The sequence below is a fragment of the Chiloscyllium punctatum genome, chromosome 7, assembly GCF_047496795.1.
Source record: "Chiloscyllium punctatum isolate Juve2018m chromosome 7, sChiPun1.3, whole genome shotgun sequence".
NCBI classification, from domain to species: Eukaryota; Metazoa; Chordata; class Chondrichthyes; order Orectolobiformes; family Hemiscylliidae; genus Chiloscyllium; species Chiloscyllium punctatum.
In genome coordinates this window covers 91845211-91866094 of record NC_092745.1, presented here as the reverse complement: position 1 = coordinate 91866094, position 20884 = coordinate 91845211, and the positions used below count along the sequence as shown (strand labels likewise).

At 39.5% G+C, this 20884-nt stretch overlaps 2 protein-coding genes across 5 annotated transcripts in view; one reads left to right on the top strand and one right to left on the bottom strand.

The window, feature by feature from the left end:
- zyg11 (zyg-11 family member, cell cycle regulator) overlaps positions 1-14960 on the bottom strand; it is a 62997-nt gene extending 48037 nt beyond the window's left edge. The window contains exons 1-4 of one of the 4 annotated variants that reach the window (XM_072574321.1): positions 14675-14960; positions 14255-14303; positions 10440-10605; positions 4063-4820 (exon numbers count right to left, since the gene is read on the bottom strand). In XM_072574321.1, coding sequence (XP_072430422.1) covers positions 4063-4820; positions 10440-10605; positions 14255-14257 — 927 coding nt within the window. In that variant the 5' untranslated portion in view covers positions 14258-14303; positions 14675-14960. Of the gene's footprint in view, positions 1-4062; positions 4821-10008; positions 10028-10439; positions 10606-14254; positions 14304-14674 lie in introns of those variants that run through there. The other 3 variants (XM_072574323.1, XM_072574320.1, XM_072574322.1) reach the window with 3 other exon arrangements.
- A 255-nt stretch (positions 14961-15215) lies between these two features.
- coa7 (cytochrome c oxidase assembly factor 7) lies at positions 15216-19764 on the top strand. The gene is made up of 3 exons (XM_072574328.1): positions 15216-15456; positions 17284-17424; positions 19310-19764. Exons 1-3 carry the CDS (start codon positions 15351-15353, stop codon positions 19756-19758), a joined length of 696 nt encoding a protein of 231 aa, XP_072430429.1. The 5' UTR covers positions 15216-15350; the 3' UTR covers positions 19759-19764.
- Positions 19765-20884: the final 1120 nt, after the last annotated feature.

The window sequence follows — 20884 nt, the reverse complement described above, 5'->3', positions numbered from 1 at the left end:
AGTACAAAAAAAAGGCAGGTGGATGACAGGGGATGGAAGGAGAACTGGCAGGCAGTGCAGGGATCCTCTTTGGCTGTTCCCCTCAACCACAAGAATACTGTTTTGGATACTGTTGGGGTGGGGGGAGGGACTTAGCAGGAGTAAGTCATGGGGTTCAGGTCTCTGGCAGAGTTGGTCCCTGTTGCTCAGAAGGGAAGGGGGCAGGGGCAATAAGAGGAGCAGAGCATTAGTGATTGGGGACTCCATAGTTAGGGGGAAATGCGATAAGACTCATGGTTGGTGTTTGCATCGCAGGTGCCAGGATTTGTGATGTCTCGGATCGTGATTTCAGGATCCTTAAGTGGGAAAGGGGACAGCCCCTAGTCCTGATCCACATAAGCACAAATGACATAGGTAGGAAAAGGGATAGGGATTTAAGGCAGACATTAAGGGAGCTAGGGTGGAAGCTTAGAGCTAGAACAAACAGTTGTTATTTCTGGTTTGTTACCCATGCCATGTGCTAGCAAGGCAAGGAATAAGGAGAGAAAAGAGTTGAACACGTGGCTACAAAGACGGTGCAGGAGGGAGGATTTTGAATACCTGGATAATTGGTGCTCATTCTGGGGTAGGTGGGACCTCTACAAGCAGGATGGTCTACAGTTGAACCACAGTGGTACCAAGATCCGGGGGATTTGCTAATGCCCTTTGGGAGGGTTTAAATTAACTCAGCAGGGGGTTGGGATCCTAAATTGTAGCTCCAGTGTCGAGGAAGTTGAGAGTAATGGAGGTCAGAAATATGGTTTATAAAAAAAAAGGTCAGAATAGTGCACAGGCAAGCTGGAAGGTGGTTTGGAGTGTCTACTTCAATGCCAGGAGCATCCGGAATAAGGTGGGTGAACTTGCAGCATTGACGTTATGGACATTTCGAAGACAGAGACAGAACAGGTACAGGAATGGTAGTTGCAGGTTCTGGGATTTAGATGCTTCAGTAAGAACAAGGAAGGTGTTAAAAGAGGGGTAGGTGTGGCATTGTTAGTCAATGACAGTATTACGTGGCAGAAAGGATGTTTGAGGACAAATTTACTGAAGTAATATTGCTCAGGTTAGAAACAGGAAAGGAGGTCACCCTGTTGGCCTCCGAACAGTTCCAGAGATGTAGAGGAAAGGATAGCAAAGATGATTCTGGATAGGAGCGAGTGTAACAGGGTAGTTGTTATGAGGGACTTTAATTTTCCAAATATCGACCAAAAGTACTATAGTTAAAGTCCTTTAGATGGGTCAGTTTTTGTCCAATGTGTGCAGGAGGGTTTCCTGACAATATGTAAACAGGCCAACAAAGGGGCTAGGCCACATCAGATTTGGAACTGGGTGTGAACCCAGGTGTTAGATTTGGAGGTAGGTGAGCACTTTAGTCATAGTGACCACAATTCAGTTATGTCTACTTTAGTGATGGAGAGGGATAGGTATATACCGCATGGTAAGAGCTGGGGGAGAAGGTAATTATGATGCAATTAGGTAAGATTTAGGATGCATAGGATGGGGAAAGAAACTGCAGGGGATGGGCACAATTGAAATGTGGAGCATATTCAAGGAACAGCTGCTGCATATCCCTGTTAAATAGTACCAGTCAGGCAGGGAAGAAGTTGTTGAGCACAGGAGCTGTGGTTTACTGAGGAAGTTGAATCTTCAAGAAGAATAAGGCTATGTTAGAACACTTGAGAGTTAAAAGTTAGCCAAGAAAGACCTAAAGAGAGGGCAGAGAGAAGCCAGGAGGGGACATGAGAAATCATTGACAGGCAGAATCAAGGAAAAACATAAAGCTTTATGTAGGTATAAATTAGGAATAAAAGAATTACGAGTGTAAGATTAGAGCCAATCAAGGACAGTAGTGGGAAGTTGTGTGTGGAGTCAGAGGAGATAGGAAACGTGCTATTGTCAAGGACAATACGGAGATACCGGCTATTAGACTAGATGGAGTGAAAGTTCACGAAGAGGAGGTGTTAGCAATTCTGGAAAGTGTGAAAATAGATAAATCCCCTAGGCTGGATGGGATTTATCCTAGGATTCTCTGGAAAGCTAGGGAGGAGATTGTAGAGCCTTTGGCTTTGATATTTATGTTGTCATTGCCCACAGGAAGAGTGCCAGAAGACTAGAGGATAGCAAATGTTGTCCCCTTGTTCAAGAAGGGGAGTAGAGACAACCCTGGTAATTATAGGCCAGTGAGCCTTACTTCGGTTGTGAGTAAAGTGTTGGAAAAGGTTACAAGAAATAGGACTTATCATCTAGAAAGGAATAAGTTGATTAGGGATAGTCACTGTTTTGTGAAGGGAAGGTCATCCCTCACAACCTTATTGAATTCTTTGAGAAGATGACCAAACAGGTGGATGAGGGTGGTGTGGTGTACATGGATTTCAGGAAGGCATTTGATAAGGTTCCTCATGGCAGGCTATTGCACAAAACAGGGAGGCACGGGATTAAGGGTGATTTGACGGTTTGGATCAGAAATTGGCTAGCTGAAAGAAGAGAGAGTGTGGTGATTGATGGGAGATGTGCATCCTGGAGTTCAGTTACTAGTGGTATACTGCAAGGATCTGTTTTGGGTCCATTGCTGTTTGGCATTTTTATAAATAACCTGGATGAGGGTGTAGAAGGATGGGTTAGTAAATTTGTCGATGACACGAAGGTGGAGTTGTGAATAGTGCCGAAGGATATTGCACTTTACTGAGGGTCATAGATAAGCTACAGAGCTGGGCTGAGAGGTGACAAATGGAGTTTAATGCAGAAAAGTGTGAGGTGATTTACTTTGGAAGGAGCAACAGGAATAAAGAGTATAGCGCTAATAGTAAGATTCTTCATAGTGTAAACGGTCAGAGAGGTCTCAGTGTCCATGAAAGTTGCCACACAGGTAGATAGGGTTAAGAAGGCATATGCTGTTTTGACTTTTATTGGTAGCAAGATTGAGTTTTGGAGCCATGAGGTCATGTTACAACTGTACGAAACTCTGGTGCTGCCACACTTGGAGTATTGCGTCCGGTTCTGGTCACCACATTATAGGAAGGATGTGGTAGCTTTGGAAAGGGTTCAGAGGAGATTTACTAGGATGTTGCTCGATATGGAGGAAAGATCTTCAAACAAAAGCTGAGGGACTTGAGGCTGTTTTTGTTAGAGAGAAGAAGGTGGAGAGGTGGCTTCATTGACAGTGAGAGCCTTTTTACGCAGATGGCGATGGCCAGCACAAGGGGACATAGCTTTAAATTGAGGGGCGATAGATATAGGACAAATGTCAGAGGTAGTTTCTTTACTCAGTAGTAGGGGTGTGTAATGCCCTGCCTGTAACAGTAGTAGACTCGCCAAAAGGCATTTAAATGGTCTTTGGATAAACATAAATCGATAAAAATCGAATAGTTTAGATTGGATGGGCTTCAGATTGGTTTCACAGGTTGCTGCAAAATCAAGGGACAAAGGGCCTGTAATGCACTGTAATGTTCCATATTCTATAAAAGGTTACGGATGTGCAGTCAGCGGATGTTAAATATGTAGACATGGAAGGTCAATCACCTAAATACATCACTGCAAACTTTGCTCTTCTTTGCACCACAAAATTGCAACAGTGCAGAAAGAAGCCATTCAGCTCATCATGCCTGCATACTGGTTCTAATCTCCTGCCTTTCCCCATATTCCTGCACTATCCAAATCATTCAAAGCCTTCTTGATTGAATGACTGAACTGAACCTGCTTCCACCACTTTTCCAGATAGTGCATTCCATACCCCAACTACTGGTCATTGAAAAAAAAACTTGTTTCTCTCCCTCACAGATTTATAAACTATGTCCTCTGGTTCTACACTTCCTCACAAGGAGAAAACATTATTTCAGAATCCAAACAGGAAAAGTTGCCTTAGGAACTTTTTGTTTTAATAAGATCACCTTACATTCCTCTCAACTTCAATGGATACTCCAAAGATTTTTTCAAAATATTCTGCAAAAACATTTGAATTAATAAACCTTGTAAATCACAGTTTAACCACCAGAACCAAGCGAGGAGACAAAGTCCTTACTAATGAAAAAATTAAGGAAAACCAACCTTTAAGCTCCCTTCTCCAGAAAGAAAGTCAGAATATCCAGCATCAGTTGCCAGTAAGCCCATGAATTGCATTGTAGGCCGATGCTGGACAAATGCCTGAACAGCTTTATCGGTGATGTGCTTCCTGCCAGAAATATCCAAGGATCGGAGATTAGGTAGTATGCCAGGCAGTTCTAGCAAACGAAGTGCAATGTCAGAGGTAAACTGCTTATCATCAGAAATGTCTAGATGTTGCAGCAGTGCCAGTTCCTTAATAATTTCCAAAATCTGTGTAGTTGTCATCTTCAGACATTTCAGGTGGTGCATGGTCAAGGATTTTAGCCTATCTTTACAGGTCAGAAGTGATGTGATGTCTGTAACAGAAGTATTTGAAATGTCTAAACTTTCTAACCTTGGAAGAGAGGCAACATCTCCAAGATCCTCATTATAGAAGAGAACGTTGGTCACACTTAAAACACGCAGGCCAGTTAACTGGCTGAAGCATCGCTCATACGGGTCTTCCAGAGACAGTGTTAACGAATTCAACATAAGACACTGCAGGTACTGTTGATTCCATTTGTTTGTAACCAGTGCATTTACAATGTCAGTTATCGTGATGTCTGCATTTACACCAGAAGCATCCAGATCAATAAGCTTGTGATGACAGAATGCTTTCCTGAATGCAACTGCTGATAGTTTAGCATTTCGAATACAAGCACGTTTCAAGCGCAGCAGATCATTCCTGCGGAAGATACCCACGGTCTTTTCATTAAGCACACCTGTTATGGGAATAAAAGAAAGAAAGAGAGGCAGTCATCAGTAAACCAAAGGGTTTTTTTGTTCAATGTAGAAAGGGAACGTTGATGGAAACCAGGACAGGTAATGGAACATTGTTGGAAAATCCCTGCCTCAAATGAGTGTCCTTTGCTACATTGTTATAAAATTTTCTATTTCTCACAAGGGTTAGCTAATGAGTAAAATAGGCAATACAAATGCGAATTCTGTGTAGTTTATTGCTATAGATACAATTTCCTGACAGCAATATTAGGGTACTCAATTTCACTTTAAGGCAGTATTTCATAATTGAACACAAATGAGCTATCTGACTTCTAAGACACTTCCAGCAAACCCGAAAGATGATTTTAAAAAAATTTAAGGTCTGTCACATGTACTGTATGAGACTGGAAGAAGCTTTTGTACACCATTCCTCACTGACATTACCGTTTCTCTCAATGGTGCTCTATTATTAATTTGCTGTTGTGAAAGTTCAGCTAAAACAATAGATTTAACAAATGAAGGATTGGTAAACAATACTTTCAAGTGTACGTTAATTGGTATAAAGAAGCACTGATCATTTCTGATTAACAGTTATCTTGATCAGATTAAATGGATCCACACAATCATCTGTGAATGATTTAACCATTTGCAATCTATCCTTATCAAGTGCTCAGAATAAGCACCAAAAAAATGAACCATGATGACTTCAGCATAAGTCTCCTGGTGAGATTTTACAGTTTTTAAAACAACGTTAAGCAGCTGATTTTACACAGAAATGGAACAGATCTTCACTGATTTGTATTTCTTTGCAGATTACTTGCATTTTACATGAATTCAGAGGAGAAATTTAGATCTTCAATGCTTTTTTTAAAAAACTCAGGTGGGATTAGAGAATATAAATATCTGAAGAGAGGAAAAAAAACATTGATTGGTCATTGATTGATTGACAGAAACAGTTGTTCTGAACTGCCGTCAAGCTCGTGCCCAAATGCCTTTTTCCTCTAAATCAGTTTTCACACATTCTTTTTACCTGTTCCCAACAATATTAAAACCATCACATCCCATCCAACTATTCTGACGTGTAGGCAACTTAGAAGGGTTTGAGGAAAGAAAAAAAACAGTACAAGCACTTAACCAATGATAAGCATGCACATCCTCACAAGTCAAACTTCAATATGTCAAGCAATTAGAGAAGCAAATTATCGCTGAAACTAACTGCATTGTGGAAATTCACATCTCTTACGTGAAACCTTATTCAGTACTTCCTGGAGCAGTACAAATGAACATAAAAATTAAACAGCAGAAGTCAGTCTTCAAGTCTGCTCTATAATTCAATAAAATCATGGCTGATACGTTTGTGTTTAGACTACAACATTCCCATGTGCTCCAGGTAACCTTTGGTTCTAATTGCCTGAAAAAAAAAACTACTTTGCTCAACCTTAAAGATATTCAATTACCCATCTCCAGTACTTTCTGAGAAACAGACAAAGTCTCACAGGCTTCAGAAAAAATGAAGTTTACCTTGCACCTAAAAAGGTTACTCTTAATTTTGGAAACAGTATCCCCTGGTTCTCGATTCATGCCGAGGAAACCTTTTCCACATCCACCACATCAAGACAAATTTATACACCAATTAAGTCACCCTTCACTCTTCTAATCTACAGTGGTAACAAGCCCAGCCTGCCAATTTATCCTCACAAGGCAACCCATTTCTTTAAGTATTAATCCAGCAAACTTCCACTGAAGCATCTCCAACATACTTGCATCCACCCTCAAATAAGGAGACCAAACCACAGTATTTGAGATGGATTTCACAAATGCCCTGCATCACATCCTTACTTTCTGCACAGTTCCTCCCCTAATAAAGGATAACATTCTATTAGTCTTAATTACTAGCGTACCTAACTTGTTGCAATGTATTAGACTACTTAGGTCCCTCTGAATCTTGGAATTCTGCAGTCATTCTTCTTTTAGATAATACTCTGCAATATCACCATCTGCATTCTTCACAACACCTGCCATCAATACTTTTAAGAACAGGAAGAAAAAAAAATGAAAAAGCCTTGACCCTACTTCAACAATCAATACTATCCTTGTCAGTCATCTACCTCAGCAACTACTTTCCATATTCTTTCATTTCAGAGAGCCAAAAAAAATAATCTGTCCAATTCAGCTTTGAAACATATACAACTACTGAAGATCTACAATCCCCATGGGCTGAGAATTTCAAAAGATTTACAAACCTGAGTGAACAGATCTCGCCACATCCCAATCCCAAATGATGTTCCCAGGTTTCCAAAGCTAGGGAAAATAACTTCACAACGTCTGCCCTGTTGAGCCCCTTCAGACCCTTACTGCTTCAGTGAGAACACCTTTTATTTTTCTTAACTTCAAAGTGTGCAGGCCAATAAACTTCACCTTTTACCCAGTAACCATATATCTAGGGCAAGTAAGTATGTTGTCATAAAACAGAGACCAGAACTGTGAACTTATATACCAGGCCATATTCCTGATGAAGGGCTTATGCCTGAAACACCAACTCTCCTGTTCCTTGGATATTGCCTGACCGACTGTGCTTTTTCAGCACCACACTTTGAATGCAATCACTGAAGCTCTGTATGAGGGCTACAAAACTTCCTCATTCTGAGACTACAATAAGACATCAATGTTGAACACCACTGAGGAAGCATTGAGGTTGGCAAGTCTACAGACTATCTCTGCGTAGAGGATTTCAATGTCCATCACCAGAAGTGGCTCAGTGGAACCCTAGACCAAATCAGCAGAGTCTTAAACAAAAGTCTGCAGTTGTTGGTGAAGGACATAACTCCATATAAAAACATACTTGACCACATCCTCACCAATCTGCCTGCCACACAGACACATAACCACTGTACACTTTTATGGGAGTTAAGTTTCACCTTCACACTTAGGTTACCCTCCATTGTGTTTTGTGGCATTATCCCATTTAGCACAGTGATAGGGCCACATAACATGGAGAGTATCCGAACTGTGAAAACAGAACTTTACTCCTGTAGACTTCAAACAGATCGAGCACTCAAGACAGAGTTTATTTACATTCTCATCCCCCATCAGCAAGGTCTCAGGAATCTCCACTTCTTCCAGGGGAAAAAAAAAGTGTCTGAACCATCCCCATTCACCACCATCTGGCCGAGCTCAACCTCACTCTGAATAACTTCTTTAAAAAACTCCTTTCACTTTCTTCTGGTCAAACATTAGGCCCATGTGGGTATTCATAGCTGCACAATTATGTCTGTCACTTTGTGGAATGCATGGAACAATCCTTGTTCCAGTCCTACTCCAAACTCCACCCCCAACTCTTTTGCTATATCATTAAAGTTCATCGATTTGGCTTCCAAATTCCAATCCCTCTCACTATCATCTCTCTTTTCTCTTCCCTTCCTTGACATCTGCATTCATTTCTGGGGATAGGCTGGCCACCAATATCTGCTACAAATTCACCAACTCCCACAGTTCCCTGGACTATATAGCCTTACACCCGGATTCCTGTAACGACTCTATTCCATTCTCCTAGTTCCTCCATGTTCTGATGATGCCAACTTCAATAAGGAAGTCTCCAAAACCTCCTCCCACAACTAAGGATTTCATAACACCTAGCTGAGAGGACCGTCAGCCAGGTCCAATCCATCTCCCACACTGCAGCCCTCTTCTGTCCCACGATAGTGACAGGATCCTCCTTATCCTCACCTAGCATCCCACGAGCATTCAAATCTTATACACATTCCCTCCCAGCAGTCTTCTGCGAGCACCATTCTCTCCAGGACACCCTGGTCCACTCATCCTTCACTCCCAACATGACCATATGATACCTTCCCTTGCAATCACAGAACATGTAACACCTACCTGTTTACTTCCTCCCTCCTCACCATCCAAAACCCCAAACACAACGTCCAGATGAAGTTGCACTTTACAGGCACTTCACTCAATCAATATCAAGTTCAACAATTCTTGGGCTTCAGGAACCATCTCCCATGTCTTTACCTAGACCCCACACACCAGCCCTTGTCATCACATGCGCTGATACCACACAACACATTTGACAATTGCCCTGGGTCGGACAGGGGTGGGTGGGGTTTCACATGCAGTGTGTTGCTGTCTAGTCTCCTGAATAGGGAGTGGACCTAGCAAGCACTGGCTGTGTCAATCCCAATGAACGTGTGTGTGCGTGTGCGTGTGCGTGTGGGGGGGGGGGGTTAGTGAGGCTTCATCAATGCTCAGGACCCTTACACACAAGAGTGTGTCTGCTCAGAAAGAAACCCTGAGACAGAGAGAGGGGGAGTAAGGCAGGCAGAGCAAGGAAAAAGGAACTTCAGAAAACTGAGCCCTAAAGGAGAAGCATTGAATCAATTAACCAAATAATCAAATTATCTGAACAAAATAGTGCCCGCCCATCTCATTCAGATAATGAAGGTTCCTCGGTACACCATTTCAGCCACATCTTGTATTCAATTGATACTAATATATTATTCCAACCGCACTAGCCATTCTCTTGTTTAATGTGGCACCTTATTGATAGTGCACTTGGACCTCCAAAAGACCATCTCTACTGGCTCACTTTTGTATTTCCTATTATTCACATGCTCAAAACCCAATTAATCAAACATGATTTCCTTTTGTAAGTCTATGTTGACTATCTAATAGTATTCAAATTTCTTAAATGAGTTAATACCTCTTAATAATACATTCCAACATTTTCTGAAAACTGGTATCAGATTCATTTATTTTTGGTTCCCTTTGTCCTCTCCAATTTTCTTGAATAACAACAGTTGAAGAAAGCTCAGTTTTAAATCATCACGCTAAATGTTTTGTTAAACAGGGTTAGTAAGAATAGAAGCATTTTCCACATCCCTCACAGCATTACTCTCCCCAGCAAAATACAGTCCCTTTACTTTTGCAATGCATACCATTATCTGGTGTACTAATCTAAACTCAATATTTTTAAAACAATGGTACAACATATACATCTGTGTTTTAATATTTCACTTTTGATATTTTACCTTGGAGAATAATTAAAAAACAAAATTCACATGAACAATAAAAAGGTGTAACAGGGAGAGAGAATAACTAAATAATTATCTAAAATTAAAAGCAATAGATAAAGTCTACGTCTAGAAGCTGATTTATGCATTGACCATAAAACTAGGCTCTCACCTGAGCTCCAGCTGGTGTGCTTACAAAAGGAAAAATAAAAATGGCTTATTCCTGATGAAACATTTAATCAGGCCACAGTGGCATCAATTATTACTGAATTCCAATTGAATCACCATCCATTTATTTTCAGAGCTCTGTGCAAACATCCTTTAACTCTAACCCCAGGGTGCCCACAGGTTGTCTCAGAGGGTAATGCAAGCATGTTAATATTATGCTACATATCTTAAGTTTGACTAGGTTTATCTTGGTGTTATTACACACAAACCATTGCTAGTTTAAAATCAACTGAGTGAAATGCCAATATACTCAAGGAGTGAGAAAGTTGAAATTTATTTCTCAATTTGAAGTATCAGCATAGCCAGATAGTCTACAGCTGAGAATTTTTAAAGTTGGTATTTACAAATAAAAAGTAAACTGACATTTTATCTTACCATTCAATGACATTTTTTGCAACAGACGATCTGCCAGTTCTTGTGGAAACACCACAGCTTCCTTGAGACAGAATGAGCCATCTGTCCTCTCCCTACAAAATTTATCCAAGTTCACCCTCAAGAAATCTAAGCATATATCAGTTAATGAAAGGGGAGAGAAATCTTCCTGTTGATAGGAAGGAAAGAAAATCAATTAGAAAATTTTGATTTATGAAATGTATAAAGTCAGTACATCTATTTGTAAAATCTTACAACAAAACTCTTCAGAAACTACGACATTTAGGACTGTGAATTTTAATCCCTCTCCTCACTCCAACAATAAAAAATATAATATGACACTTCCAAAGCATTCATAGTCCCCCATAATATTAACATCCATTGAGGCTCTAATTTCACATGATAATAGAACCTTTACAATAAATCACTACCTTGTAATTACTCCTTCTGATGAACCACCTTCCTCTAAGATTTCAGCAATATGATCTTCCCAGAATGTTAAATAACACATTACAAACACTTCAGAATCCTACAAATGTAGGCTTCTTGTCTAACTAGCTGCACTGAACACACTGAAGACATTAAAACTGGCTGCAGGTTGTAAACTGGTAGTCATTAAAAAAAAAAATCAGGATTTATAAAATTTTTTAAAAGCCAGTAATTCTAAAGCAATATTGGCAAGTTTTCATATTCATCGTTCACCCTTCATATTTTAATTGCATTTATAAATCGAAAAAAAGTTCCTGCATACATTCCAAAACAATTATACTATTGTGCAGTGCCACTGCGGTAAAAATATTCTGGAGCTACACATAAAACATGAACATAAAATACTACTAAATATCTGGTACAATTCCTTGCAAGATAATAATTTGAAGTCTTCCATATCCTAGAATTCAATACCAATTTCAGTGAAAGTTAGTGAGAGAAAAATTCCAAGTGAGAGAATTATTTAATGCAAAATGATTAGAATACAGTATTTATCCAATTCATTCAATAGGTGGAGAAAACTGTAAAAGTACAGCTTATTTCAAAAAGTCTCCATTAATTAAAATTTGAAGAAATTAGGCTACTTTTAATTATTGTACTACTTTTCGATGTGAAAGAGGCTTATCAGCAGTAAATAAAGACTTGTCTACTTACAATTAAGCCCATTTTTAAACACTTAAATATGAATAGACAAGACAACTTATTATGTTTAATATGTTTAGTAATGTCACATGCACAGATATTAGAATTTGCTGTCTGAACCAATCTTTTTCAATGATTAACACTAAGCCTCACTGCCAACATCAAAGCAATATTTGTACCATTAGAGAAAAATCAGAGGAGTTAATATTTTGGGTCTAGTGACACTTCTGAAGAACGCTTCTGAAGGGTCACAAACCCGAAACATTAACTCTGATTTCTCACCACAGATGCTACCAGACCTGATGAGATTTTCCAGCAATGTGATTTTGTTTCTGATTTCTAGTATCCACAATTCTTTTATGTCTTTTTTTAAACTTGTACCATTAATTTTTTTTAAAATAGATGTACATCCTAAAATGAAAACTGAATTATAATGAATACTACCATGCTCTATGGCATGAAGCGCTGACTAAACAACCACTTCAAATCCTTAGTATTTAAAGTATTCTAAAAAGGAAAAATAGATCTAGGATGTAACCCATTGACATGTTATGCAGTGTGCTTTCAGAAACTACTTTAAAGAATTCAGACTCCACTGGCTGGGCCAACATTTAGTGCCTATTGCCAGATGCCCTTGAGAAGATGGTAGAGAGTTGTCTTCTTGAACCACTGCAATCCATTTGGTATTGGGACAACAGTATTTTGACCCAACACTGAAGAAACAGTAATATATCCCATATCAAGATGGTGAGTGGCTTAGAGGAGAACTTGCAGCTGATGCTGTTGCTGTGCACCTGTCCTTCTGTGTAATAATAGTCAAGGGCTTGGAAGGTGCTGACTAAAGAACCTTGAGTATTCCATCACACTCCAACTTGCTTCTAGTAGATGGTAGACAGACTTTGGAAGCCCAAAAGGAGAATTACCCACAACAGGATTCCTAGCTTTTGAACGCCACAGTATTGAGATAGCTAGTCCAATTCAGTTTGTGGCCAAAAAGGTGAAATAAAACAAATAATACATACATACTGACTTTGCAATAATAGTCTAAATATGGCTTGAATCTAGAGTTAGGACCTTAAAAGGTGGAGTGAGCTTCTCTGAAAATTACAGCCTTGGCTGGCTTCAGAATCAGTTTCACATTGGGAGCCAATTCACACCCTATATTTAGCAGGAGTGAGAGCACAAACTGCATTTTGAAAAGGTAACCTTAGCACTGAACAAATGTCAATGTAGTACTTCCCTTACACCCCCATTGGACAATTTCCCATTATCTAAATTTAGACATTTCAAATTGCTTAAAATACTGCTAACTTGAACTCTTGCAATGCCAGAAGTGTACACAGGTATGTAATAACTTCCTTTGACAAGTAGTAAGCTATTTGGCCATTTAAGGCTGCTCAACTTTTCCTCTCTTGCTTGCACCTCACAAACAGCAATTCCCTTGCCTCAAAAAATATCAAACTCAGCCATCAAATTAAATTTAAAGATCCAGCCTCCCTTGAGAAAAGAAATCCAGATGTTCAACTCTTAGAAAACAAAATCTCATTGCAGACTTCAAAAGGGAGAACTCTTGCTCTTAAATTTTGCCCCCTGGTTTTAGTGACATTCAGACGAGACATCCTCCTGTTTCCATCTTGTCAAGTTCCCTCAAGATGTTATTTTTCCAATAGGCTCACCTAATTCTTCCAAACTCCAGTTTATATAGAACCTGCTCAACTTTTATGCACAAAATAAGCTCTTCAATCCTAATACAAGAAAATTGATCACAGTTGAAAAATTATAAATTGTAAAATTCTTGTTCAAACGTCCAGATTTCAAAATTCAATCTGATATTATCTACTTACTACCACTTTCCTTTTCCACAATTTCTACATCCTTTCCCACCAAAAGCACACTGAACCAAATTGGAAACAAAAAGACGACCGTAAGGCCAGAAAGTACCATTTCACATCCTCTTGTACACTTTACCATCCAATACATTAATGTGAAATAAATATATATCACAGTGTTGGTGAAATTTCTTGGAGGAGATTTGTTTTAGCTACATATCATCAGGAGTCTGGGCAGAATGGGGCAAAACTGTTCCCCACTATTGAAAGGACTAACACAAAGGTCACAAATTTAATGCAAGTGCAAAAGAAGCAAAAGGAAGTGGTATGAAAAACAAAATCATTAGTGAGTGGCTGAGAAGGCACTGCCTGTTGGTCTGGTGGAAGCAAGTTCAATCGAGGTATTCAAGAGGGACTTAGACTGGTAATTGAAAAGGAAGAATGTCAAGAGTTATGCATAAGAGCCAAGAGAATGGCACTCAATGAAACGCTAATTCAGAAGTAGTACTACGGACCAAATGGCTTCCTTCTAGCTGTAACAATTCTGTGAAATAAGCAAGACGATCATAACCGTTGACAGTTTTGCGACCGGTGGCAAGATATCCTGCTGCTGCTGCCAGTTACATGATTGACACATTCACAAAATGGCTTTGATTTCATAATTATAGTGCAAAAGCAGTTTAACATGTCGAATATTAACAATTGTACAAAACCGATGAACAGTGATGTTTTAAGTACAATACTAGAAAAAGCTTAATCACAAGAATCAAACAGGCCTATGAATGGATTACAATAGTATTTGTTGCTGCAATTTGTACACTTTTACTCCAATTCAGTGAAAGTTGTAAATTAACTCACCATTTCACACTGACAGTGGATTCAATGAAATTCATTTTCGCATGTATTTCTATTGAGGTACCAAAGGAAAAACTGAGATGCAAATTGGAAGGTATGTATGATACACACATAATGAATTGAGTGTGCGCGTTGTGAAAATAATTTTAATATTGGACAAAATGAGTACCAAAATAATTAAATTATCCAAGTGAACTGTCCTCAATTCATTGTTTCACGAAACTAACATCCTTTCCTGACAAACAGATCTTCGAATCGATTAGCATCGTGGCCCAGCCGCTTCAGGCATCAATTTTTAAAAAGCCGATCAAAGCATCTGTCAGGGAGCTGAGCTAATCCAGACCGAGGGTGGTGTCGGCTCACGAGCAGCAACGTTCAAAATTCCGAAAATCGTTAAACTTAAACAGCACGTCGTTCTCTTACCATGGCGACAAGTGGCGGCCGCGAGACTAAGGGAGCATCCGAAGGAATGAAAACTTGAACATGACTGGAAGAAAACAACAACCCGACAAAGATTTATTCACACGAGGCGGTGCACCTTACGGACAGCGGGTCATTTTCGCAACCTAACTGCCGAAAGTATGTGTCGCTTTGTTTCAAATTTCTCTAAACAACAGCAAGAATTGTATGTTTATTTTGTTTATATATACGCTATGCAAATAATTCCAGACCCGATCACCACCCGGAAACACTTCCAGGGCTGACAGGGCAACATTTAACCCCGCCTTATCGATCCCTAGAAACCCATTGGCTATCATCCGCTGTTCTTCATTCACAGTTCCAGGTCATCCGTTCGAGCTATTGGTTGGATTAGTTGTCAATCAGATCGGGTCGCCGCTATTGGCGGTTCCCTTGGCCCTGGTCGATGAGGTTTGACGGTGATGTCTAGAGACAGATGTCGATAAACGGAGAGGGTTGGACAAGGTACGGCGGAACGGAGTGGTTTGTGATGCACTGTCAGTGAATGAATGATTTCCGGTTTTCATTGCCACCAGGTGGTACAGTATTGAGCTGGTAAAGTGGCGGCTTTATCTGTGTTGGTATTTGACCTTGGGGTTAAAGTGAGGAGGCAGTTAAGGCGCTACTGGACTGATGAGCGATGGCTGGACTTATCAATTTCCAAAATGAAGCAGAAGTGAAAGAGTTTCTGGATAATTTAGGCATCGAGTATACTTACCAGTGTTACAGAGAGAAAGATCCGGAAGGTACTGAATTAAATCAGCCGCTTCTAAAAATGTAATTGATAATATGTAAGATTATTTAGCACTGGAGGAGACCAATTGACACATCCTACCTTTATTCCTGATGAAGGGCTTTTGCCCGAAACGTCGATTTCGCTGCTCGTCGGATGCTGCCTGAACTGCTGTGCTCTTCCAGCACCACTAATCCAGAATCTGGTTTCCAGCATCTGCAGTTATTGTTTTTACATCCTACCTATACCACTTATGTAAAAGTTCTGTTAAAATAATATGCAAATCTTCTTGGCGACTTACTTTTGATTCTACTTCCACTATTTTTCAAGACAGGTGGTGTGTTCTTTTTTTTAAAAAGGAACAGCATTGCCATGTCTTGACTCTTTAAAAGTGTTGTTTTTAGTTCTTATTTTCGATGACCAGTACAAGGCATGGACTATATGTAGTCATAGTATCAAGTTAAATGAAAAAAAATTAAGCCAATTAATTATTTTGAAACTTTCGTTTATGTGCAGGTCCTGTGAGCTCCTTGCAATATGACATGAAATTTCTAATGAAGAATAAAATTGTCAACGTAAATTCCTTATATTGTAAATACACAGTGGTGGTGCTGCCGAGTCACTCCTGAATGCAATTACAATACGAGATTTAAATTATAAGTTTAATTAAGAATGTGTGGATTTTGGAATTTACAAGTGTATAGATTTAAAATGGGAAATGTTTTGTGTGTGCACCTCTCTAAGCTTATTCCATGTGATAGATATGCTTTGCCTTGATTGTGTGTGCAATGCCTAGGTCTAAATTCAAATCTTGAAATAATGTGGTACTAAATAAAAACTAAAAGATCTACAGATGCTGTAAATCAGAAACAAAAGTAGAAACTGCTGGAAAAGCTTAGCAGGTCTGGCACCATCTGTGAAGAGAAAGTAGAGGTGACATTTTGGGTCGAGTGACCCTTCCTCGGAACTGATGGATCACTTGACGTGAAACATTAACTCTGATTTCTCTCCACAGATGCTGCACGACCTTCTGAGCTTTTCCAGTAATTTCTATTTTCCTTGCTAAAAATAGTGTGTGAGCTTTTTATTTTGTCACGTTTTTCCTCACTTGCACTTAAAGTTAAATTTCTCTCATTTTTAAACTCAGTTTTTTTTATCTTTCCACCTACTTAATGAGTGGGGAACAGGCTGAAAGGCTGTTTGACCCACTCTTGTTCTTATGTCCATTGTATTGTCATGGTACAAGTAAACCAAGCATGATTGTGTGCAATCTTTTTCTTCAACTGTTTTCACAAAGTCTCTGAAGTATATAACTATAAAATAATTTTGGTGGCATTTATGCCTCCAAATGTAGCCAGACCCATTTACTGAGACGAGTTTTCAAATCCCCATTAGACTTGAGAGTTTCTGATGGCAAATGTAAATCAACCAGCTGCCAGAAGTATACTCCCAATTGGCTATTGATTGTTGCACAATTGAATTGTTTTAAATTTCTATGTTACACAGGTAGAGTGATTTGACGAAAACAAACCTAATTGGAAAAAAATGACACTGAGGTCACTTTCTCAAAACTAGTACAAAATGAGATGAAGTGCATGTTCTGAGTTGAGGGCTGTTTAAAATTGATTCTTATTTTTCAATGGTTTTACAATGAGTAAATCTACTTGTGGTTATCACAGTATATTACATTATTTAACCATTTTTAATTGAAAACATTTTAAGTAAATCTGGGTTAAGGTTGCTCAGCAGAACAGCTGGAGTATATGTATGTTTTTTTAAAATTTAACAAAGACTTCTTATGATACTTTTTTCATAAAGTTTAACACTTAACTTTTGTCAGGGTGTCAAAGGCTTGCTGATTACTTGGATGGGATTAAAAAAAATTATGAAGCAGCTGCTCAGGTATTGAAACACAACTGTGAGGAACACCAGCATGGAGAAAGCTGCTATAAACTTGGCTCTTATTATATAGTTGGAAAAGGTACAGTGTGTCTTTTTTCGCCCTTCTATTTCTATTTTGATATGCTTGCTTGCATCAGCATTGTTGACAGTCTATCAATTACAGATGAGATTTCTAAAATATGTACAGGAGCTGAGAGTACAGTTGCCTTTAGTCATTGGAAATCAGATGATAGCTTGCTCGACCTCTATAACACTGAGTTTTCTTTTAAAATGTGAAAAGCTCGCTGAAGTAGACAGCTACAGTTATGCTTTGTTCAGAAGTATGCTAAGTAGTATTACTACTAACTAGTGTAAAACTAACAAGGTATATTTTACATCACACTATTTAACGTGATCATGGCTGATCATGCAACTTTAGTATCCCATTCCTGCTTTCTTCCCCCATACCCCTTGATCCATTTTGCACCAAGGACCATGTCCAGCTCCCTCTTGAATATTTGTAACAAACTGGTACCAACACCTTTCTGTGGGAGAGAATTCCACAGGCTTACAACTCTTGAGTGAAGAAATTCTTCCTCAACTGAGTCTTGAATGGCTTACCCCTTATTCTTAGACTGTGATGCCTACTTCTGGACTTTCCCAACATCAGGAATATTCTTCTGCATCTAGCCTCTCCAGTGCCATCAGGATATTATATGTTTCTGAGATCTCCCCCCTCATTCTTCTAAATTCCAATGAAAACAAGCCCAGTTGATTCAGTCTTTCTTCATACATCGGTCCTGCCATTTCGGGAATCAGTCTGGTGTACCTTCGCCAGACTCGCTCAATAGCAAGCGTCCTTCCTCAGACTAGGAGACCAAAACTGCACATAGCACTCAGGGTGTGGCCTCACCAAGGCCCTGTGTAACTGCAGGATGACATCCCTACTCCTACACTCAAATCCTCTTGCTACGAAGGCCAGCAAACCATTAGCTTTCTTTACCACCTGCTGCACCTGCATGTCAACCTTAAGTAACTGTTTCATCATGACACCCAGGTCTCGTTACACATCATCTTTTCCCAAACTGCCACCATTCAGATAATAGACAGGCAGCAGGATGGAAGAACACAGCAAGCCAGACAGCCTCAGGAGGCGCAGACGTCGATGTTCCAGGTGGAACCCTTACGATAATCTGCCTTTCTGTTTTTGCCACCAAAGTGGATAACCTCACATTTATCCACATTATATTGTATTTGGCCACTCAGCCAGCCTGTCCAAGTCACCCTGCAGCCTTTTAGCATCTTCCTCATAGCACACCCTGCCACTCAGCTTGGTGTCATCCACAGATTTGGAGATATTGCATTCAATTCCTCATCCAAATTGGTAATGTATATTGTGAACAGCTGGGTTACATTTGACCGCAATGCTGTAAAACCGCAGCCTCAGTCACAAACACATTCCTGCGCTGATACGGGGATCAAATTGAGCATTCATTGATTCATATTAACTTGATGTTCATTGTTGCCACCAAGTCTGTTCAATATTGGTACCCATGCCATTTAAAAAAAACCTACACTTAAGAAAGATACTGTGCCACCAATCATTGTAATTTAAAATTACAATCTGCACCAGTAACATACCTCTTGATTAGTGTATTATGGCTGAAGTTGCTGATATAGATAAAGATGAAACATAACTGCAGAATTAGCACACAGGCATTATGCTTTTCACAATTCAATTTGAAATAAAACAAAAATTAATCCCATTTCACTGAAGTTCTATTAACACTTAATCTGACAAAAGATAAATGTATACAACCCCTGCCTCACTATCTTGCTTAATATAATCTTAATCTTATCGATGAACATTGATTTTTGGTAACTACATTAGTGGGGAATTGGCTAAAACATCACTACTGTTTTACTATGTAGTTATGAACAGTGACATGTCTTCAGAATGAATCTGAATGTTGTCTTTACCTCAGGTGGATTACAACAAAATCTGAAGACTGCCTATGAATGCTTTGTTAAATCATGTGAAAAAGATGGTAAGAAGTCAGTTGATGCTTGCCATAATGCTGCATTGTTAGCTCATGATGGACAAGTATTCGATACGAAACCAGACTCTGTGAAAGCCAGAGATTACTACACCAAAGCCTGCAGTGGAAATTTTGCACCCAGCTGTTTCAACCTAAGTACCATCTACATCCAGGGAGCACCAGGAGTGACCAAGGATATGGGCAAGGCCCTAAAATATTCTCTCAAAGCATGTGATCTAGGACATATATGGGCATGTGCAAATACAAGTCGAATGTACAAATTAGGAGAGGGTACACCTAAAAATAATGAAAAAGCTGAACTTTTCAAAAACAGAGCAAAGGAATTGCATAAGGAGCAAAAGGAATTTTCACAGCAATTAAAGTTTGGACAGTAAAATCAAGTTTTTGTTTAGTTGATTTTTTTTATTGATGTATCTGCTCAGTAAAATTTATATTACATTGTGCAAACTTTGAGGACAGATTTGGGTTCAACAGTGATTTGAGACCGTATGCTATGCTAAACTAGCATATGAATGTTGGTCAGATGAAAGTGAAGTCAATTTGTGATTGGTACTTCTGGAACAGTCTCCCAGTAGCAAATTCATTCTAAAGAGCAATGGGAGAAGAAAATACAAGTTGAAGAGAATCAGAGAATTCTTTTCAATAAGCAAAAGATTTTGACGTATATAAAATGCACATTTCTTAATCAAATTCTAATTATTTTAAAATGCTCATTTGTCTGGTGGCAATGTGTGAAGAAAATGTGTCCAGCTGCATTTTGAAGCTGGAGTTGTGGGTAAATTCACTGCAGAGCATCCGCAATGCTGAACCTGTTGTGGATGGCACATTCAAAGAGGTGGTCATGCCATAAGTGAAAACTGAACAGACAAAAAAGGCATGATTGACCACCAGGCAGAGTAGAGGAAGGCAGGTGGTTCAGAAGTCCCCACTTTGTAACAGATATTCTGTTTTGGATACTTCTGGAGAAACTTTATGGCACCATGAGTTGGTCTGCTGCACAAGCGGGGAGGAAGATAATGGCAGGGCTATATATGGGGATAGGGAAGGGAATAGATAGGTAGCTGCAAAAGTGACTGCAGGTACGAGCGAGTTTTGAGAAGATTTGTAGCTCGGGTTGAGGTTCTGGATGTACGTGTGCTTGCTGAGCCGGAAGTTTCGTTTCCGGTTTCATCACCATACTAGGTGACATCATCGGAGAGCCTCAGATGAAGCACTGGTGGTATGGCCTGCTTTCTATTTATGTTTGGGTTTGGGTTGGTGATGTCATTTCCTGTGGTGACATCATTTCCTGTTCTTTTTCTCCAGGGATGGTAAATGGGATCCAAGTCAAGGTGTTTGTTGACTGAGTTCTGTTGGAATGACATGTTTCTAGGAATGTTCATGCACGTTGCTGTTTGGCTTGTCCTAGGATGGATGTGTTGTCCCAGTCGAAGTGGTGTCCTTCCTCATGTGTATGTAAGGATACTGGTGAGAGTGGGTCATGTCATTTTGTGGTGTTCA

Bases quoted from the DNA above. Each gene is read 5' to 3' on its own strand.
- coa7 (XM_072574328.1), top strand. From the start codon at position 15,351: ATGGCTGGACTTATCAATTTCCAAAATGAAGCAGAAGTGAAAGAGTTT. The intron at 15,457-17,283 runs GTACTGAATTAA...AACTTTTGTCAG, and splicing joins CAGAGAGAAAGATCCGGAAG to GGTGTCAAAGGCTTGCTGAT. The intron at 17,425-19,309 runs GTACAGTGTGTC...TCTTTACCTCAG, and splicing joins TTATTATATAGTTGGAAAAG to GTGGATTACAACAAAATCTG.